Source organism: Daphnia carinata, chromosome 3 (genome assembly GCF_022539665.2).
Source record: "Daphnia carinata strain CSIRO-1 chromosome 3, CSIRO_AGI_Dcar_HiC_V3, whole genome shotgun sequence".
Classification (NCBI taxonomy): domain Eukaryota; kingdom Metazoa; phylum Arthropoda; class Branchiopoda; order Diplostraca; family Daphniidae; genus Daphnia; species Daphnia carinata.
Window position 1 is genome coordinate 3,165,088 of NC_081333.1, and position 20,781 is coordinate 3,185,868.

At 39.9% G+C, this 20,781-nt stretch overlaps 7 protein-coding genes across 8 annotated transcripts; 6 read left to right on the forward strand and 1 right to left on the reverse strand.

Moving 5' to 3' along the window:
* Positions 1-1,250: 1,250 nt before the first annotated feature.
* LOC130693289 (protein cueball-like) lies at positions 1,251-3,036 on the forward strand. Its single transcript, XM_057516418.2, has 5 exons — positions 1,251-1,435; positions 1,659-1,880; positions 1,937-2,141; positions 2,204-2,459; positions 2,522-3,036. Exons 1-5 carry the CDS (start codon positions 1,366-1,368, stop codon positions 2,921-2,923), a joined length of 1,155 nt encoding a protein of 384 aa, XP_057372401.1. The 5' UTR covers positions 1,251-1,365; the 3' UTR covers positions 2,924-3,036.
* Positions 3,037-3,874: 838 nt separating this feature from the next.
* LOC130693290 (protein cueball-like) lies at positions 3,875-5,923 on the forward strand. The gene is made up of 5 exons (XM_057516419.2): positions 3,875-4,035; positions 4,516-4,737; positions 4,809-5,013; positions 5,073-5,328; positions 5,395-5,923. The coding sequence occupies exons 1-5, from the start codon at positions 3,972-3,974 to the stop codon at positions 5,782-5,784; spliced, it is 1,137 nt and encodes a 378-aa protein (XP_057372402.1). The 5' UTR covers positions 3,875-3,971; the 3' UTR covers positions 5,785-5,923.
* Positions 5,924-6,213: 290 nt separating this feature from the next.
* On the forward strand, positions 6,214-8,957 carry LOC130693277 (protein cueball-like). Its single transcript, XM_057516405.2, has 7 exons — positions 6,214-6,636; positions 6,952-7,173; positions 7,231-7,435; positions 7,499-7,754; positions 7,818-8,110; positions 8,184-8,496; positions 8,597-8,957. Exons 1-7 carry the CDS (start codon positions 6,567-6,569, stop codon positions 8,690-8,692), a joined length of 1,455 nt encoding a protein of 484 aa, XP_057372388.1. The 5' UTR covers positions 6,214-6,566; the 3' UTR covers positions 8,693-8,957.
* Positions 8,958-9,474: 517 nt separating this feature from the next.
* LOC130693281 (dipeptidase 1-like) lies at positions 9,475-11,455 on the forward strand. Its single transcript, XM_057516409.2, has 9 exons — positions 9,475-9,648; positions 9,708-9,861; positions 9,945-10,077; positions 10,144-10,294; positions 10,363-10,432; positions 10,493-10,757; positions 10,832-10,907; positions 10,962-11,097; positions 11,160-11,455. Exons 1-9 carry the CDS (start codon positions 9,500-9,502, stop codon positions 11,379-11,381), a joined length of 1,356 nt encoding a protein of 451 aa, XP_057372392.1. The 5' UTR covers positions 9,475-9,499; the 3' UTR covers positions 11,382-11,455.
* A 264-nt stretch (positions 11,456-11,719) lies between these two features.
* On the forward strand, positions 11,720-13,797 carry LOC130693285 (protein cueball-like). The gene is made up of 6 exons (XM_057516414.2): positions 11,720-11,912; positions 11,999-12,217; positions 12,276-12,480; positions 12,541-12,805; positions 12,865-13,260; positions 13,324-13,797. The coding sequence occupies exons 1-6, from the start codon at positions 11,843-11,845 to the stop codon at positions 13,438-13,440; spliced, it is 1,272 nt and encodes a 423-aa protein (XP_057372397.1). The 5' UTR covers positions 11,720-11,842; the 3' UTR covers positions 13,441-13,797.
* Positions 13,798-15,967: 2,170 nt separating this feature from the next.
* LOC130693284 (dipeptidase 1-like) lies at positions 15,968-17,848 on the forward strand. Its single transcript, XM_057516413.2, has 9 exons — positions 15,968-16,156; positions 16,218-16,371; positions 16,433-16,565; positions 16,623-16,773; positions 16,842-16,911; positions 16,973-17,234; positions 17,297-17,372; positions 17,433-17,568; positions 17,636-17,848. Exons 1-9 carry the CDS (start codon positions 16,011-16,013, stop codon positions 17,762-17,764), a joined length of 1,257 nt encoding a protein of 418 aa, XP_057372396.2. The 5' UTR covers positions 15,968-16,010; the 3' UTR covers positions 17,765-17,848.
* A 443-nt stretch (positions 17,849-18,291) lies between these two features.
* Positions 18,292-19,074, reverse strand: LOC130693332 (uncharacterized). Of its 2 annotated transcripts, none has more exons than XM_059494574.1 (3): positions 18,888-19,074; positions 18,568-18,815; positions 18,292-18,437 (listed from the first exon to the last, which is right to left on the reverse strand). In XM_059494574.1, the coding sequence occupies exons 1-3, from the start codon at positions 18,997-18,999 to the stop codon at positions 18,408-18,410; spliced, it is 390 nt and encodes a 129-aa protein (XP_059350557.1). In that variant the 5' UTR covers positions 19,000-19,074; the 3' UTR covers positions 18,292-18,407. The 2 variants fall into 2 exon arrangements, with proteins under 2 accessions (XP_059350557.1, XP_057372449.2); XM_057516466.2 differs by having other exon boundaries at positions 18,560-18,815.
* Positions 19,075-20,781: the final 1,707 nt, after the last annotated feature.

Consider the following 20,781-nt stretch of genomic DNA (forward strand, 5'->3'; position numbering starts at 1 on the left):
TTCATTTGATAGCATTTTAACATTCGTATTTTTTGAGACCTGATTTGAATACGAAGGAATGAGCAACTCTGTATTTCTTAGAAATTAGCATTGGGAAGGGTACGGTGCGATTTCAGCACCCATCCTCCTCTTCAGTTTCTCATTTCTCGTCTACGTTCAGTTGTCGATCCCTCGATGGGGTGGAAGGTTCACAATTTTTTTTCGCCTTTATCTAAAAAAACGTGTTGCGATCAGATACAAATCTTTATGTTCCATGCGAGGACCTCTTTTAAAACATTATCTATAGACAGTTTCATGTGACAGGACCAGTTGCTTTTCGTCATTGCTGCATTGTGCAGAGTTGCAAAAAGTACGTATGGAGGTTAAGTTAAACAAGATTCACTTACTCGAGATCCCGTTTTCATATGTTACCTTCTCGCATGACACACAAAAACAACAGTAGTGACTTTTCCAGTTGGTGTGAATTTGTGTTTGATATTGCTGCTTTGTAGTCATAACAAGCCACAAATGTTTATTTTGAAATTCTAAAAAAAACATTGATACCATGCTGGGGAGGGGTCTATATTGAACTTTAAACGAAAATTAGTTATACAAGCGCAAACACATCTGCGCATCGAAAGCGTCATTGCCGATGCTTTCAACATTGGACCATGCCCGTTGCCCTGGAATAAAGAAGAGTTCCATAGTCTACTAGTTAGATAATGTGCTCTTTTTTTTTTCTCTCTTAATTAATTCAGCAGTTAACGAACATCTTGTTATTATACTTGGACTTTTAATCAGAAGAGCCGAGAGATAGCCGAAGGTATAATCCAGTTTGATTTCGTTTCGTCGAGGTACATCCGCTCGAAACTGGTATAGTAAGTACGTCCAATTTATCAGTTCCTTTAGTTATTTTTAGCTGAAACAAAAAGTAGAGTCAATTGCTTTTGCATTAATTGTTTTTAGATATGAAGTAATTGTGCGTCTTTTGTTGAACGCTTTTGCGTTCAGGGTTTTTCGGTTACATGTGAGCGTAACACATGATTTGCTAGAGGCTGTACATGTTTTTGTGTTCGCATTATTTAAATTATTGCGACAAGTCACGCTTCGACTGTGCAGTGCGGGATGAACGACTTCTTGCTTAATCGGTCGCCAACTGCGACGTTTCTTTAGCCTACGCAGTAAGCCTAGCCTATATATAAGACACCCCAGATTTCTTTCACATTTAAAACGATAAGGACGAATACAAAATCTGTTTGAAAAAGCTGTGTTGCCTTTAGTCTTCATTCACGTAAAAGAGAAGGCACAACCCCTAGATTCAATTCTATTCAACATTTTTAATAAACAGTATTTTATCATTGGGTTGTCTGAATTGTAACAAGAGAAATGTTTTCAAAAGCAGGTTTCATCTTTATCGCATTTGCTAGTGTGACGGTTCAATGTATCAAGCACGAAAGTAAGTACTGAACGCAAGTTTCGTTAAGGTAGCATTCAATCATTTTCGCACAGTTTTTAGAATGTGCTGTGTAATAAATCTATTATTATGTAATAACTGTGATTAGTATGTATTTAACATTTCTTGTTGCAAATAAGTTCAACTGTAATCGGAATACTGTTTATCGCTGTTCCATTTACTGACGGATACAGTTGTTTATTAAACACTCGTATTTTGCATACAGATCTCATCATTGCTGTTGGTGATGAACTCGAATTTCTCACTGATGGAAGCTCGTACCGGACGTTGACGTTGGATTCTTATAACGCAACGAAACTGTCGGCTCTCGCCTACGACGCCACAACACGAAGACTCTTTTTCTCCGACCTGCGTCATCGTCACGGCCACATATTCAGCGTGAGTCTGGACGAAGAATCCCGCCGACCAGTTGAAGACATTGTTGAAAGTAATTGTAGCTTCATACATTAACCAGGCTAGTTGCTTAAACGCATTTATTCACAGGGAATAATAATGAAAGTGTTGATAGCTTAGCCTACGATCCTGTGACTAAAACGCTGTTATGGACGGATGGGATCAATCGATCCATCCGTCGCTTCCAAATCGATTACGAGCACGTTCACATAGACGAAAAGGATGGCATAGAAATCGTGCACTTCTTGGAAAATGATGCTAATCCTCAAGGTTTAGTGTCTGACCCTTGCACGAGGTAAATCAACACTTCTATAAGGAAAACGTACGAAGTTTTTATTCAATTCATTTTCTATCAAGGATGTTGTACTGGACAAACATTCACAGTGATCGTCCGTCTATCGAGCGTTCGCTTATCAACGGAACCCAGCGTGAAATTATACTTTATTCAGATTTATTGCTACCAAACGCATTCGATGTGGACGTTGTTGACCAAGTGATTTACTGGGCAGAGGATCTTAAAAACGGACACTTCCGCATTCAAAGAAGCTCTGTCGACGGAAGTGAAACACACATTTTCTATCAGGGCATTGGCGATTTCATCGTCAGTTTAACGGTACATTTACCTCCAATATAACGTCCTTCATTCTCTAGAAGAAAAGTTCTTTCTTTTATAAGGTGGGAGATCACTATATCTATTGGAGCGATTACGGCCATAAGAAGCTATGGTCTCTCCGGAAGGATGGGTCATCTGCACGCCCCATAATCCTCCGTACTTTTCGCAATCCAGCGATGGGTGTGGCAGTGTTTCGTCACCAGCCTTTGAACTGCAGCTTAATTATGTCAAACGTTCATCATCAGGAACTTGCCATGGAAAATGACTCGCTAATTGTAACGTTAATGATCCTTACATCGCTTACGATCGTGGCAGCCGTTGCCATCTTAATCTTTCGGTTCGGACGGCTAATCGGCTGTGCCCTACCATTCTCCTCCAATAAAACAGAAGGCACTTTTGCGTTCCAGAGTTTTCAGAACCCCGTTCCTAATAACACGTACAAAATGTGTGAAAGAGTGATATAGTGGCTGTCCCCCAGTATTTATCATAACTGTACTGTTCATGTCGATATTGTAAAGTAATCTGATTCTCATTCACAAATTTGCGAGTTTTTAAATAAATACATCGTTAAAAAACAGGGCCTATCATTATAGTACACAGTTGTCAGTTCGTTTTGCGTGGAAAGTGTACAACCCAGAAGCTACTACCACGTCTAGGAAATTTCTAGGTCAGCGTGAGATTTTAATCTCGTCTGGTTGTTATAATTTAATGACCTAAACCAATATTCCAAAAGGGCATAGACAGGAGGTTACGAACTATGCCTCCTGTACCCTACGCAGTGCGATGAACAAGTTTGTTTTTAAAGAAAAGGAAATTGCATTTTTTAAAAATGCGATTCAAAAAAACTGGTTTGATAAAAGTTATCGTAAATAATTTTTTGAAAAATGATTTTCAAGAATGTAAGTAAATAATCCGAACAAATTTCAGGATAAGACTTCGGAACATACATGTGAACAGACTGCGTTATTGGCTTGTAACAAGAACCCCCGAAGTAGACAACTGCGTCTTTTGGTTTGTTTTATTTTCCATGCATGTCAAATTATAGACTTTCCGTCTCTGGTGGTCATTGCAGTGAACGCAACGAATATTTAAAAAAACCCAATTCTTTTTGATCTCGTGAGATTACGCTACCGGGCAGTTATGACATCAAAAGTTTTCGAAATTGGCTTTTGAAAAGCCGCCCTGGAATTATTCTGCAGATAAAGAGAAGACCAATATTATAAGACAATTACTTTTTTTTTACTAGTCAACCTTCACTGGATAATTCGACCTCAATATTGACGTATCCAGTCGTGACTGGGATATTAAGTTTCTCCACCTGGTCCAATGGCGTACAGTAAAGAAAAATTGATCATCGAGCTAAGACTGGCTGTCTACGTTTCGTCCTGGAACAGTTTCAAACTGGTGAGCACACGAAGTTGAACAAAACATTGGAGTGACAAGCGAATTTGTGCTAAACATTTAGACAGTGGTTTTTGTTTCGAATTTTCTTAGTTTCCTGATTTGCATAAAATGCGAATCGAAGTTTTCTCCACTTTCCTTATTTTTGAAGCGGTGGTCAGTCTCAAACACAATGGTAAGTGAAGTGGTGTTTTATTTAGTTGACCGACATTTCATAATTGGTGCTCTTTAGCCATGGGCGATAGCATGCAAATTTGATTTTTGTTCTCGTGCAATATAATATGCAAGTTGCAGCTAAGGTGTCAATAGCCAAAGGCCATTTTCATATGCTTAAAGCTGATCTACATATTGAGCTTTGTTCTAGACATTCGAAAACCTAATTTTTTTTTGACGTCTCCTACAACATTATGTAAATTCGACACATAAGGTATTTCCTTTACATTCTGTAGGAAACAAAAATGTTTCATGGGGCAGGGAACGAATTTGCCGTAGAAACAGTCCAAGGCTAATGACTTACCTTACTCATCCCTATCTCTTTAGAATATTATGCAAAACAAAAGGACGGGGACGAAAACTTTTTACAGTTTTCTTAATTACAGACAAATTAACCCGGGGCAATGCAAAAAGGAGATGACCAATTTTGTTTATTTTACAGATTTAATTATTGCTGTTGGCGATACACTTGAGCTTCTCAGTGATGGCAAAACATTTGAAACACTGAATTTAGATTCTTACAACGCGTCGAAGTTGTCGGCCCTCGCGTACGATCCTGCGACCAAAAAACTGTTTTTCTCCGACACTCGCCATCGTCACGGCCACATATTCAGCGTTGATCTCAACGACGAATTTTATCATCCTGTTGTCGACATTGTTGAAAGTATTTGAAATTTTCCGCTTAAATTTAAGACGGTTCAATGATTTTCAATTTTGCTTTGATTGAACAAACAGAAAAGGATAACGAAACTGTTGGCAGTTTGACGTACGACCCTGTTGATAAAACGCTTTTATGGATGGATGGATCTAATCGATCCATACGTCGCGTAAAGATCGACCATGAAACATTCCATACGGAAGAGAAGGGAGATGTTGAAATTCTGCATTCGTTTGACAATTCAAACAAACCAAGCGGATTAATTTGTGATCCCTGTACAAGGTTAATAATTTATTGTTCCCCCACATTTCACAGTTAATTCAAAGCTATTTTTGATTTAGAATATTGTACTGGACAAATGTACACCAATCTCGTCCCACTATAGAACGGTCCTTTATCAATGGAAGTCATCCAAACGTTCTCATTCAGAACGATCTGTTCCAGCCGATGACGTTGGATCTCGACGTGCCGGAACAGAAACTCTATTGGGCTCAAAGTCTTCGTAACGGTTCTTTCTACATCGAAAGAAGCTTTGTGAACGGAACGGGAAGAGAAGAAATTTACCGTGATGTTGGCCAAATTATCATCAGTCTCGCCGTACGGTTTGACTTTCCTATTATAACAGACTACGATATATTCATTCAAATTCAATTGGCTATCAAGGTGGGTGGTGACTACGTGTATTGGGGAGACTACACTCAAAAGAAGCTGTGGTCCCTTAGAAAAGATGGATCTTCTAGCAGTCCGGTAACTCTTGGAACATTTCGCAATCCACCGACGAGTATTGTATTGCGACATCAACCATTGGATTGCAGTCTGCTGAAACTCGCTCAAACTGAGCAATTCATCGCACATGAATCAGAAACTATAACCATCGTTTGTTTGACTATTACTAGCCTCATCATAATAGCTGTTGTTGCTATTTTTGTATTTAGAAGTTGGACGTTTAGAAGTGGTAGGACATTGTTGATCTCTGACAAAGATGACGATGCTTTCCCTTTTCAAGATTTTGAGAACGGCAGAGACTGCAGAAAAATGACGCAACAAGTGTAACATATTGGCGCATTTTGCTGCTTTCATTTTTCTTTCTCCTTGTTGAGAACTGCCATGACCGAAAAATTCGTTGTTTTAAAGCCAAACGCAACCCGTTTGTTTTACATAAAAGTGTATGCATAAAAAAAGACTTTTGTTGCATTAACGGTTGTCCTAATTACGTGGGGAATACCAAAAGCAATTCAAGTGTTCTTTCAAACTTTCGTTGACGGTTGAGGACATGTCCGAAGTCCCGTTAGTTGAGAATACAAAGGTAAAGACATTTTCAAAAATTTTACTGAAAAACGTGGATCTATAATGTTGATCATTAAATCTGTTTGATAGTATGCATCATTGCTTTTTCTGATGTAACATTGCATCATTTTTTCCAGTTAAAAACAGAAGAGGATAGTTAATTGGAGGTTGGCAAGCTGCGCTACGGGCACTAGAATCATTCCACATGAAACAAAAAGAAGAACAGCAAAATCAGGCTTTCTCCGACCGGCTTTTGCGGGTCATTCGACCGCAAGATCGATGGACCGCCCCCTTTTTTTTTGCGTTATCGGTCGTGATGCGGTGTTCTTTCAGATAGTTAAAAAGCGCGCAGGAAGACAATTGAGTGAAAGGTCTTTTCTTCTTTATATTCAATTTAGAGCAGTCGAGGTCTACCGGAGGCGGTTTTGAAGTCGCGCAAAAACCTTCGATGGAAGAGCAAGTTGAATCGTCAAGTGTCGAGCAGTGCCAAATGTTCTCTATTGCAGTTCGCTCGATTTAAATTTAGTCATTTACATTCGTGGCAAAGAATGCAATCGCTAATTCTCGTTGTTCTGATTGCTTTTTCGATAGCTACAGTTTGCAGTATCAAACAAGATGGTAAGTACATTTCTTTTTTTCATTCTTATCTGAGCGGATTCCAATGTAGTTGTCGTCAAAAATTCTAACTGAGCGTCTTTCAGCTATTTGAACTTATCTTTTGCAAAACCTTCAACATTTCGAGCTCTACCGGTATCAAATGTCACTAGTTGCATAACCTTACATCGCTTATTACGTCAGCTGTTAGAGGTTCTAGTCGCTTCATTTGAAGCCGAGCAGTAGACGACCTACGAGGCATTGTAGTCCACGTCTACGCGTAGTGACCTTTCTTCTTCCTGAAAAACATTTAAAATCCACGAGAACGTTGTTTCATAGATTTGATAATTGCTGTGGGGCATCAGCTGGAGCTTCTCACTGATGGAAGTACATATCGACGACTGACGTTGAATGCTTACAATGAATCAAAACCGTCAGCCTTGGCATACGATGCCACGTCAAGGAAACTCTTTTTCTCTGATCTACGTCATCTTCACGGCCACATATTCAGCGTCAATGTCGACGAGGAAGTGCCCCACATTGTGGAGGATATGGTCAAGAGTAAGGGAATGTCCTTGTTAAATGTTCTACATTTCAAATTTCCTTTTTTTATTGCAGAAAGAAGCAATGAAACTGTCGAGAGCATGACGTACGATCCTGTTGATAAAATGCTTTTCTGGACTGATGGATTTAATCGATCTATACGTCGAGTGCAGATTGACCACGACAACTTCCCTACGGAAGAAAATGATGGCGTTGAAGTAGTGCATTTCCTAGAATACGACGCTAAACCACGGGGTTTGGTTTCCGATCCTTGTACAAGGTAAACAGTGTCATCCATTGTCATATGTCAATGGATTTCATTTATTTTACATTTGCTTTCTAGGATGTTATACTGGACAAACATCCATGAAGCTCGTCCAACAATTGAACGTTCATTTCTCAATGGAAGTCAACGTGAAATCGTGATCGAAACTGATTTGTTATTACCTAATTCGTTAGATCTTGACGTGTTGGAGCAGAAGCTCTATTGGGTGGAGAGTCTTTCTAGCGGTTACTTTCACATTGAACGAAGTTTCGTGAATGGAACAAATAGAGAAGAGATTTACCGTGGCATCGGTCAATTTGTCGTCAGTCTTGCTGTAAGTCTTTCTTAAACAACCGATCGCTAAAGTATTTGTTTACTCTAATTATTTACTCTCAAGGTTGGTGATGATTACGTCTACTGGAGTGATTACAATCACAAGAAGCTATGGTACATCCGGAAAGATGGTTCTTCGAAACGAGCCATGTCTATTGGAACATTTCGCCATCCAGTAATGGATGTCGTAGTGTTGCGTCATCACCCAATAAACTGCTCTCTAATTCCGTCACCATCTCATCCAGTCGATGTTGTTTCAGAGCCCATTCAGAACGGAGGTGTAAATGCGGACGTTTGTTCAGATTTCTGCAACAACAATGGCGAATGTATCACCGTGAATTCTGTTTTACGTTGCAGGTGATGCTCTTATTTGAAATTTTATTCTTTTGTTTTAATTGTTTTTCTTATTCTTTTCTTTTTGCTACTGAAGTTGTTCGATCGGATTCAGCGGAGACCGGTGTGAGTCGGTTGACGAGCAGTCTGTTTCGTTTGTCGACGAGCTCAAAGAAATGAACGAAACTGATGTTGAATTGCCGTTACGCCAAACGTCTTCCGTATACACAACGATAGCAAAAACGTGTATACCTCTTACGTGTCTTCTTGTCATTGCAATCGCCACCGTTATTAGGCTCCGGTTCTTAAGCGCGAGTAAATTAACGCGAAGATCGTCTGACAAGGAGAGCACTGTTGTTATCACGGAAGATTTAGAGGGCAATTCAAATTCTCTTTCAATGTGTGAAAGGGTAAATATGACAATAACTATACGTGTTACTAAGCAGATGATGACGTAATATTATTCCAGAATAGCAAAGTAATATGAAATGCTTATTTTTGATATGTTAGCCGAGCATGCAGCAGGAAGTCACGGTCGAATTACCAAAAGAGGATGGCTGGAAAAAAGCCGGTGATTGTGCCACGTTATTGGAGAACGAATTTTGACACGCCAAAACCAGAAGCGGCTATCTACGTTTAATCTTTTTCGAGTAATCTAGCACTCCTTCCTGCGTAACAGGCGAGTACGACGCTAATGCCAAGGTGCCCTTAAACTAAGCCACCGTAAAAATTTGTTGACTCTTCGTTGCCCTATCTAGGAGATCCAACAATAACAAGGGCTCGTAACATTTTTCGTTTTAACATTTACTTTTTGAGTACTAATTCACCATACAATGTCAATTATCATACAATGTATGAATTCTGTTAACTCACGCATGCATTGTCACGCGCACAGTACAGTCCTAGAAGTTTAATTGTTGTTCTACGTTTTTAAGTTTTCAGTTGGCTGTTTCGTACGTTGCAATTGTGTTTTAAAACATTGAATGGTTGTCATATTTAACGAGTTAACGTTAATTGTTTTCTTTTGAAAAACGTAAGTGTTTAGGAAAACAAGTTTTGGAGAACGCAATTACCTCAGGGACCGTAGACGCAACCAATCCTTATAAGGATGTGTGACCCTGAAAGCGGATCGAGTCCAATCCGAAAATTCTTGGTCCAAGTGTGCATTACAACTTTAGATATTCCCTTTGTTTTCTTCGCAGTGTTCGCAATTGCAGTCAAGTGGTTCGTACCGGTTATTTTTATTGAAGTAATCGCAGTTCACCATTCGAACGTAAGCGAGCGTGCGTTTTATTCGTTTAAAAGTGCTGTCCTAAAACAAGTTTAAAATTCAAACCAGTCGCGACATTCTGTGAAAGAAGAGGTTCTACTAAGGGCATTGAATTTACATATTCCCCCCCCCCCCAAAAAAAAATGAAACTGTATTTTATTTTTTTAATGCTCCTGATTGCGACAGAGGAGATCCACAGTTCTCGTTATCGTCGTAATGTTGATCCACTTGCCTACAAGAATTACTTGGCGAAAGCCAACGCTATTTTGGAACGAGTTCCGCTAATCGACGGGTAACTAGCTAAACTAAATTAACAATTTCTGTTTTATTTTGAACATTCATTTTGTGTAGGCACAATGATTTGCCATGGACATTGCGTAATTATGCCAAGAATCAAGTTGGAATGTTGAATATTACCGACTTGACCAACGTTGAACCATGGGCCAGCTCTTCTTCATCGCATACCGACATAATTAGATTGCGTCAGGGCAAAGTCGGAGCCCAGGTAAATAGTTTTGGCTCGTTCTGTTTGAACCCTTCAAAACAAGAAGATTTGTTTAGCTTTTTTAAAAAATTTACTTGTAATAGTTTTGGGCGGCGTACGTAGGTTGCACAACCCAATACAAAGATGCTGTTACCAGAACATGGGAACAAATCGACGTCGTCCATCGATTCGTGGACGCTAATCCGAACACTTTCGAGTTCGTCACTTCAGCTCAAGGTATCCGCCATTGACAACATAAATAGTTGTTGAAAATGATTGTAATAAGCACATTTTGATTTGCAGGAATCGAAGATGCTTTCCGTCGGGGCAAAATCGCAAGTTTAATTGGAGTCGAAGGTGGCCATTCCATCGACAGTTCGTTATCTGTTTTGAGGATGATGTATGACATGGGTGTCCGCTACATGACACTAACGCACGCATGTCCCACTCCATGGTACTTTTTGAATTACAAATAACATTGAATTATTTTGAAATCATTATTAATTCTTTTTCCTGGTGTAGGGCAGATAATTCGCAGCTGGACAATGCCGGGGGTGTGCCCGTTAGCAACGGTCTTTCCGCGTTTGGCAAGGTACCTCAAAAGTTCTCGCGAAATGGTTGATAGTCAACCTTGAATATTTTTTAATTGCAGATTGTGGTGAAGGAAATGAATCGATTGGGAATGCTACTTGACTTGTCGCACATTTCGCGGAAAACTATGAAAGACGCGTTAGAAACGAGCGCAGCTCCCGTGATTTTCTCTCATTCGTCAGCTTATTCCGTGTGCAACAACACGCGGAACGTTCCCGACGACATTTTGAGACTGGTGGCTCAAAAGAAAGGTGTCGTCATGGTCAATTTTTACTCTGACTTTGTCACCTGTGGCATTTCAAAAGCGACTATTGAAGATGTGGCAAGTAAGAACGCTTTATTTAAAAAAAAATATTGAAAACGTGACCAGAACTCAAATGTTTCATTCCATGCAACGCAGATCATATGGACCACATCCGAAACGTTGCCGGGGCGGATTATATCGGAATCGGGGCCGATTATAATGGCGTAACTAGGTAACTAGCATACCAAACTATTTTTTAAAATATTGATTTAAACCTCAATTTAAGGGTGCCAGAAGGATTGGAAGACGTTTCGAAATACCCAGACTTGTTCGCCTTGTTACTCTCTCGTGGCTGGACGGAAACTGAATTAGAAAAAGTGGCCGGGCTTAATTTACTGCGCGTCTTCAAAGAGGCCGAAGCGGTTGATTTTCTTTTTGTATAAAAATAATTCTGGTTTACATTTTAAGTTTTGACGGTGTGTAGGTCCGTAATCAAATGGCTGCCAATGGAGTGAAACCTTTTGATGATTGGATCCCTCAAATGGATATGCCAGCAGAATCACAGCCGTGTAACACTGGTGACTATGGCAACAAAACCAATCCAATTGTCGGTAACGCAGCCTTACGCATTGAACTTTCTTCAATTTCTTTTTTCATTTTGATCCTTTATTATGCCATTCCATGGTTCTCTTTGTCACCAAAGTGAAGCCGAAAGCGATGCTAGATTCGCTCGTCTTAGAATGTCGTTGTCCAATTAGATTAAGAAATTCAAGAATTTTGATTAGCACGTTTTCATTGATTTAATTTCAATAAAATTTTGCCTGTGACGTAATATTCGGTTAACATTAATTCTTGATTGAAATTTGGCTTAGCTTTGGACACAGTGGTACGCTGAATTTCAGTTTGTATATTCATTTCACACAACAAGCGATAACTGCGTATGGTGTACTGAGAACTTCCAAAGATTGCGATGGTTAATGTTGCGCAGTTGGATACAATTACGCAATAATTCCTGAAGGGTTCAGATTGACTTCCCTCGCTTTCGTTCGCTATCGACTAGTTCAAAGACTGATCCCTTGACAAGACGCTCCAGAATAGCAGCTCCAAAAGAAAATCCCAAACTGAATCGTGCTGCTCAAATAATCCTACCTCATTGATGAAAAGAAAATGCAATCGGAAGCTCTTGTTATTGTTATGGCTTTCGCTACTGTAACCGCCACTGGTCTCAAACATGACGGTAAGTTCTCTTTCAATTTCAAGCATTCTGAACTGAACGATTACGCTGAACGTATGTCCGTTTAACTACGACCTTTTGCACAACAGATCTCATCGTTGCCGTTGGTGATACACTCGAATTCCTAACTGATGGAAGTATGTATCGAACACTGCCATTAGATTCTTATAATGCTTCAAAATTGTCTGCTCTCGCATATGATGCCTCGACGAGGAAACTCTTTTTCTCCGACCGACATCACCTTTACGGTCACATCTTCAGCGTTACTCTTGGCAATGAATCGCATCCTGTTCAGGACATTGTCGAAAGTAATTCACCCCCCTCTAGAAGTACAGATGAATTTCAATACTAATTGTCTTTATGCAGGAAATACAAATGAAACTGTCGAAAGTTTGGCGTACGATCCTGTCAGGAAAATGTTGTTGTGGACAGATTGGTTCAATCGATCCATTCGACAAGTTCAGCTCGCTAAAGACCATATCCACGTCGAAGAGAAGGATGGCATTGAAATTGTTCACTTTTTAGAAGACGATGCGAAACCTCGTGGACTTGTGTTCGATCCTTGTATGAGGTAATCGGTAATAGGCTCATTATAATAATGAAAGCCGATTGTAATTGCCTTTTTTTCCAGGATGTTGTACTGGACCAACGTGTACAAGTCACGTCCAACTATTGAACGATCGTTTCACGATGGAAGCCAACGAGAAATCCTTATTCAAACGGATTTGTTTGTACCGAACGCGTTGGATCTTGACGTTTTGGAGCAGAGGCTGTACTGGGCTGACAATCTTCGTCAAGACGATTATCGAACGTTCAGCATCGAAAGAAGCTTCGTCAATGGAACAGGCAGACAGAAAATATATAGTGGTATCAGCCAATTCGTCGTCAGTCTCACGGTGTGTAATTTTTTCTTTAATTTGCATTGATTTTGTATTAATTGTCCATTCAATCGAAGGTGGGCGGTGATTACGTGTACTGGACAGATTACAATTACAAAAAACTGTGGTATGTACGAAAGGATGGATCATCCAAGAATTCCATGATGCTTCGAACATATTCACGTAATCCAGCTATGGGTGTCGTTGTCTATCGTCACGAGCCTTTGAACTGTGATTTGCTCACTACGCCGGAAAATGATTTTGAAGACGCAGTCGATATTAAAACCAAGAAAATGTATATCGTTCTCTTAAACCTCATCTGCCTTGTTATAGTGGCCATGGTGGTTACTTTAACCTTTCGATTTTGGAAAGTTACCGGCTGTAAGCAAACCTTGGTATCTACCAACAGCAAAAAGTTGTTCGCGTTCCAGAATTTCGAGAACTGCTCGAGCTCCATCACGATGTCCGAAAGGGTAATGTTTGATCTTCGCAAAATTACGTAAATATACGATGTTTTGATTGGAACATTTGCGCAGGCGTCAACACAAACGGAGCCCGTCAGTCCACCGTCGGCGGAATCTACGGGCGTGAACGTTTTACTCACGAACGAACGCCACAGCAACACTACCGCCTTATTTAAATACGAAATTTAAAAATGGGCTATTCCATTTAAATTTAATATTCGTTGAATGAAAACGAACCGAGTGTAATTTAGGAAAATCACGCGTCTCATCTCATACGTATTTGTTTTTGTGTTTTGTGCAAACAATTCGAGGTGTAAATCTAATAATGGAATCAGTCTAATCTTTTATGTTTTTTTTTTCTTGGTTACATGTTTTAGAGCCCTGCACGTTGTGTCATCTAACATGCCAGACATTAGGATATTAAGTATAGTTTACTTCGAGACGTTTTGAATTTAAAATTGTGTCAGGGTTCCGGCCAAACCGTGTACATAACATATCAAATTTCAATCACAACGTTTGCATTTTATACAACGGTTTAATCTTTCAGTTTGTTGGCGATAACCATTTGTGCTTAATGTTTATTTACACAGAGTACTGTACAATTTCACATGTTTGGGCAGTACGCAGTTAAGTGAAATTTATATAACCATCTATCAAATTGCCTCCGTTGCTTTATAATTCGATCAAGGACAAACGGTTCAAACGGACGATCTGCTCTTTGCGGAAGTCAATGGTCGTCGAGTCAGTATCCACATGAAAGAGGAGTCGAGCGAGTCTAATCAATAAGATCACAACGTAATTAGCTCTCGTCTCCTTTTGCAATAACGATACAGATATTTTGAATTTATCTTTCGAAATTTGGACATTCAATTGAAAGCTCTTTTCGTCTCTTCGCAATTGTTTTTAATGTTTGCGAACATTTAAAATTAACTCATAGTATCAAGATGACCACAATTTAACGAAAATGTAGTTCTTGTTACGTCACAAGATTTTAATATGATACTACTCCTATGATATGCTGTGAAGATGCCTTTTTTTTTAAACGGATTGGGTACACAGTCTTGTTTGGTACACTATCGAATTTCACCTACACATGCACATCGTATCATGCGCCATCATCTCGAATTTCAACGGAAATACGTATCAGAAAATTGATGTTGCATCAAAGCTCTTGCGTTGCGAATTCTTTTCTCTTAACACGCTCTTCATTTTCATTCGGATTTTCGACGTCAATCGACATTTTTCTTCCCACGCAAAATGTGGTTGTGTTCAACTTTAGTTTTTTTTTACATAGGAAGCAATAACAAAAATGTCGATAGAATGGCCTATACGACCCTTGCGAGTCCAATGCTGGTCTGGGGGCCGATAGATCGATCCATCCCGACGGCTTTAAATCGATCACGACTGGCAGTCGAAGAGAACATAGTCGTTGAGATTGGGCACTTCTTGGAAGAACCCAATCAAACTGCATGCTTTGGTGATTGATCCATGGGAAAAGGCTTCCTCTGACCTCTGATAAAAACTTGATTGGTTTATCAGTTTCTCATTTCTTTAAAGAAAATTTTATTTGTACTAAGCGTTTCAAACATCCATGGAAAAATTTGTACGGAATTATCTTTTATTCTCATCAGCGTATTGGGTCAAAGGTAAAATGACTTTAGTAAACCTTCACCAGGTGATCGCCCAGCCTCCTGCTGGGGCGTATATTTCTCGACCTTGCTGACGTTAAATGTTAGGGTAATGGAGCGGAAAATTTCGAGGAAAGAAAGGGCGTTTTTTTTTTTTTTTTTCAAAAAGCATTTTGCCCTAATTGCCTCAGGAACGAATGAATCGTTCTCCACCTTTTCAGTTTACTCCGGTGTCCGCTGAAACACAGTCGCATATTTTCAAAGTCAAGTAGGGGTTGAGTGAACTTGAATTTCCTTTAGTTTTGCTGTGCGCGTAAGTCTCTGGCATTTAATAGTAAGTTGGCTAAGGCTAATTCATTAGTATTTCGTTTTCTCCCGGTGGCACACCACAATTAGTTTATTGCGCATCTGGGTTAAATCAATTAATAGATGAAGAGATTACGTGTACCGTTTCATACGCTGACTGCAATCTTCGCCTGTTGTTTGCTTACGGGAAACTTACAGATAAACAACTCCGTAGCAAGGTCATGGGTGGGTTTGATCTTTAGGAAAGTGCTGTGCTTTTAATATGTACAGAACGTCTACCACATCGAGCCTTTAGTGAAATATTGTTTTGCGAATATTTTCGATGTGAATGTAGAATTTTCCATAAGATCCAGCAAGTCCAACTTGCAAAAGTCTAAGCCAAGTTTGAAATCTTGTTGTGCTTTTGCAACAGGTATATTGCGATTGTTAAACTATTATATTCAAAGTACAGGGATCCTTGTTGCCAACGGGATAGCCAATCCAGGGGATCCGCCTTTACTGCTATCATTTTGTTTCGTCTGATGTAATAGGGACTACGGAATTTTTGAAAGCATCGGTTGAGTTATCAACAAACTGTCTACCGAAGTCCATATACATATTGATGTTTTTATCAGTAGTCTTTGTTTTTGTCTGTGTTAATATTGTCGCTCTCTGGACTTGAACGAAATCAACAAATGGACAGTAATTTTCGTTAAGTCCAGAATGGACAGTGTGCCGTAATCAGTAAGCTGAAGCTATATTAGTACCTTGAGTGTACGTGATTGTTAGTTGTAATATTTCAATAGCAACCGCCAAATCCTTTTCCATCAAAAGTAATAACTGAAAATGAGACTGTGTTTAATTATTATCACAGTTTTGTTGGTAGCTGAGCAGATTCTGAGTTCTCCTTCTCGTCGTTTCAATAAAGTGGCCTTTGAAGAATATTTAGTTCAAGCAAAAGACGTTTTGGATCGAGTTCCACTTATTGATGGGTAAAGTGATATCAGTAAGAAATCATTTTAAACATTTAAAAATACATTTGTCTGTTTACAGGCACAACGATTTCCCTTATAGCCTTCGAAGATATGAAAGTAATCAAGTGGGAGATTTGGACATTTATGACTTGACAATTGTCGAACCATGGGCTAGTTCCGCCTCATCGCACACGGATATCAATAGACTACGCCAAGGAAAAGTCGGAGCTCAAGTCAGTATTAATAGTATAACTTAAAGAACGACGTAACATAACAATTTGGTGTGATTTAAAGTTTTGGTCAGCCTATGTTCCGTGTACTACGCAATACAAGGATGCCATCTCAAAGACGTGGGAGCAGATTGACGTAATCCATCGATTAGTGGAGGCAAATCCGACAACATTCGCCTTTGTAACATCAGCACAAGGTTCACTCAATTATCACCTTTTCCCGTAACTTCGTGATACTACCAAATGCTTTACAGAAATCGAAGATGCTTTCGCGCAAGGAAAAATCGGGAGCATGGTTGGAGTTGAAGGTGGGCATTCGATGGGCAGCTCTTTGGGCGTTCTCCGTATGATGTACGACAGGGGTGTACGTTACATGACAATGACGCATTCATGCCCTACCCCGTGGTAATAAAAAAGAACGTTTGATTACGTCAGTTTCACAATATTTCAAGTACGAAATGTGTCTGATCTAGGGCGGATAACTCGCAATTGGACGATCCCGGTAACGTTCCTGTTCATGACGGTCTAACTCCGTTCGGCAGGGTACCTAAATTTTACGTAAAATAACAGAAATGTATCATGTTCAAGTTATTTTAATTAACAGACTGTGGTAGCGGAAATGAATCGGATCGGAATGCTGATTGACTTGTCGCATGTATCGCGCAAAACAATGAGAGATGCGCTGGAAATTAGTACAGCACCTGTCATTTTCTCTCATTCGTCGGCTTACGCATTATGCAACAACACCCGCAATGTTCCCGACGATATTTTGCAGTTGGTGGCTCAAAACGGTGGTGTCGTCATGGTCAATTTCTTTGTCTCTTACATCACCTGTGGTCTGACAGCAACTGTACAAGACGTTGCAGGTTTGATCATTTTTCTAATTCGTCCAACCTACCTGTAATTGAATTACTTCGGGGCGTTGCAGATCATATCGAACATATTAGGAATATCGCGGGGGTTGACAACGTCGGCGTCGGATCGGACTTTAATGGCGTCGCAAGGTAAGTGACTTCCACAGACAGATGCGCCACAACTTTGCAGACATAAGTTGATATCAATAGGACACCCGAAGGATTGAAAGACGTGTCTGAATATCCCAACTTGTTTGTCGAGCTACTTGCCCGCGGATGGACGGAAACTGATTTAGAAAAAGTTGCTGGACTTAACTTGCTGAGAGCACTCAGAGGCGCCGAATCGGTGAGGATAGTTTGCCTCTCAAAATAGATTTCTTTTACTCGGCTGTTGATTGTGACGCTTGTTTCAGGTACGGGATCAAATGGCAGCCGATGGAGTAAAACCTTTTGACGAGTGGATTCCGCAGACGGATTTACCGGCCGAGGCTCAGCCGTGCAACACCGGCGAGTACAAATCCCAAAAACTATTAACCGAATGAATTTTAAGTTTAACTAGAACACTATGAGGTTGTCTTATCCCCTGAATAGCTAACGAATTACATTTGATAGTCGCTGAAAAAAATGTGAAGCTTGACTGCAACTATTTGCAAGCGCAGAAATGGTTGCCAACTTATCTTGCATACGAGCAATATTACAAGTAGGCAAAAGATGCAGTGATGAATAGATAAGAACAAACCAAAAATTGGTTTTAGTTCTTTTGTTGCTAGGCCAGTTTTTGTGCATAACTCGGTATGCAAGAATTGCTAATCGATACGACAAGAGGGGCTGCCTAGTTTTTACCCACATCTTCAGCACGTTCAGAAAGTCATGGCAATCTATCAATGGAGCCTTAACAAAAGCGTGTAACTTTGCTTTCTATGGTTTTGCATAGGTTAAGACTTTTTTATCGTACAAATCAGCTCCGTCTTTTATGGAGCAACAACAAGCACTCCATCAGAAGACACGATGTTGTACGAAAGAAACTGCTAGACCGGTATTTAATTCTTGATTGAAAATGCTGACAATAGATTTTAACTTGTACATTTTCGAAACAAAAGATATTAGCCAGCAACCATTCGGACAAGTGGAAGAATCAACGGTGTAAATAATGACGACAATGTTGCAAGTCCATTTAATTTCTTGTCACTGCCGTCGGTTGGACTTGGCATCGATCTGCAATATAGATTAATTCTATTAGTTTATAGTTATTTTTTTTTAAATATTGTATGCAATAATAGTCGTGTGAGAAATGGTAAGTTTGCAGCAATTCACTACATTGGCTAATCTATTCTTACTTCGTTACCAATATATCCGCGATACGAGCGAGACCAGCCGGCCTTTCGGACGCAGCTGCTGATGGATCACTCAAACAAGGAGCTTTGTCGTCACATTTTTTAGTTGCAGGATTAAAACCTTTTCCTGATGGACAAAACATGTCGGAAGTCATGCCATCCTCGCACAGCCAGAAACGGTCGCACCGGCCATCAGGATCTTCAAGATCTATTTTCGGACTGCCAAACGGACAATCAGGATCTTTGGTACACAAACACGCTTTTGATAAAAGAAAATGAGAAATTCAAATTTCGTGGAGTATATAATTCTACGTGCAAATATTTCAATTACCTGAAAACGAAAGAACGACCAACAGGCAGAAAAGGTAACAATATACTGGACTCGACATCTTCTCTTTCAGTTGTATTTCTCGTAATGAAGAGAACCTACACCCAACACTCATTTTTATAAGTTACTGCTAGCTCTGACCTCGTCTTGTCCTTGTACTCTGTTATCTTCAAGAGAAAGACACCAGTTAGGTAATTATCCATCTTCCATAATGAATGATGTCTAATGACCTGATGTGATTGCAAACACTTGAATAATATTTGCAGGCCTGTTTAATGAATTCCGCGATCTCTTGAATCAAGGTTCTGAGAAACATCGGTGTAATTGCTTTATCGAAGAGCAGCGCTGAGTATAAGGAGTCACTGGACGACTGGTAGTAAAGGAAAAAGGTTAGTTTGAAGAACAACAGGATTGTGAAGTTATTATTCCTCTTGTATCTAATCCATTCAATAGATGTGGTTCAACTGCGTGCCAAACATAACAAGTGTACAACTGGAACACGGAAAGTTCCACGATGGGGAGGTCATTCCGAACGTCCCTTACACAATAATGAAGACTTCGATTTTCGCTAGCAACGCCAGAATGCTGAACTGCTAATCTAAAAAAAAAACCAGGAGGACTCGTGAGATCATTTTCAACAATCTGCTCAAGTTCTACACATTCTCCTAAGGTGATGCTCTGCTCATTGAATTTTTCTCGGGACTCTCTCAACCCCACGGGTAGACTTATTCCCAGATCTCATTGTTAAAAAGTAGGCTAATAAGTCGTCTTTTTTTCTGCCATGTCTGACAGTTCTTGAAAGATGAACAGATTCAAAGAAACTCCTTGGCATTATTTGGCTCGTCTTGCACGGGCAAATTCTTTGTTCGTTTTTGTAGCTTCTAACTAACAAAAGAGTAATAATGCAGTTGTTTAAGCTGTAGAAACGGACTGGTGGACAATGCGTTCTTGCGCGTAGACACAAGTTCATCTGCTTAGGGTCTTCTGTTAGATAAGAGATGCTATCAGCCAAATGCGATTTATTTGCTCGTAAAAGATTAGTTGACCCTGGAGTGTTGCACAATATTTACGGTTAGCTTATCTTGAGCTGACTAAAAGTAGCACAAGGCCAAAATAATAAATTTCGTTCGCTAACTCATTCTGTGCATAATTAACCTTTTTTCATTGTTAGGACCCATTGGAACCGATTGGCAAAATACGAGTACATCCGCTGTAGCATTTCGTCGCAAGACAGGTGATTCTTTCCTCTTCATCATCTACTTACAGTCACGTATGGTTATAGTTTCTATCGTGCCAAATGTTGCTAACCTCTAGCAAAGTGATGACCAATGACGGCTAAAGGTTGTGTTGGCAAACTCAAAAAAGAATCAATCTATCTGTCAGGTTCACGCGATTGGCCATGTTCACGGCGGATCGAGGTCTCGCCCACAACCCAAGAAGGTCGTCAGGATCACCAACAGACGCCAAGATCTCCTCTACACAATATATAATTGTGAATGATTGCATTCTCTATAGCTCACGAGGTTTCTGCCAAAAAAAGAAAACATGCAGCCAAAGAAATCCCATTCAAACCGTACCTTCCCCAATATTTTCGGATGACGTATGACAGTAAACCAATAACGACTTGGCGACCCACATCCAATCATGTCAAAACACGAGGAAAGACGGCCATGGAGCCGTAACGAGGTGAGATTGCGTCACGACCCTCTTATAAGTACTTACTTCCAATCTATTTGACGTGTACGTCAAATGCAAAGCATTGGCCTTTTCTTTAGAGGATTTTCTTTCGAAAAAGGTGGGAGGCATCCAACGAGAGGCAACTTCAGTATGCGGTGACGTCATTGCTTTTGTTAAGTCGCTTGGAGTAAAAAGATGAATAACAAAAGAGAGCTAGGCG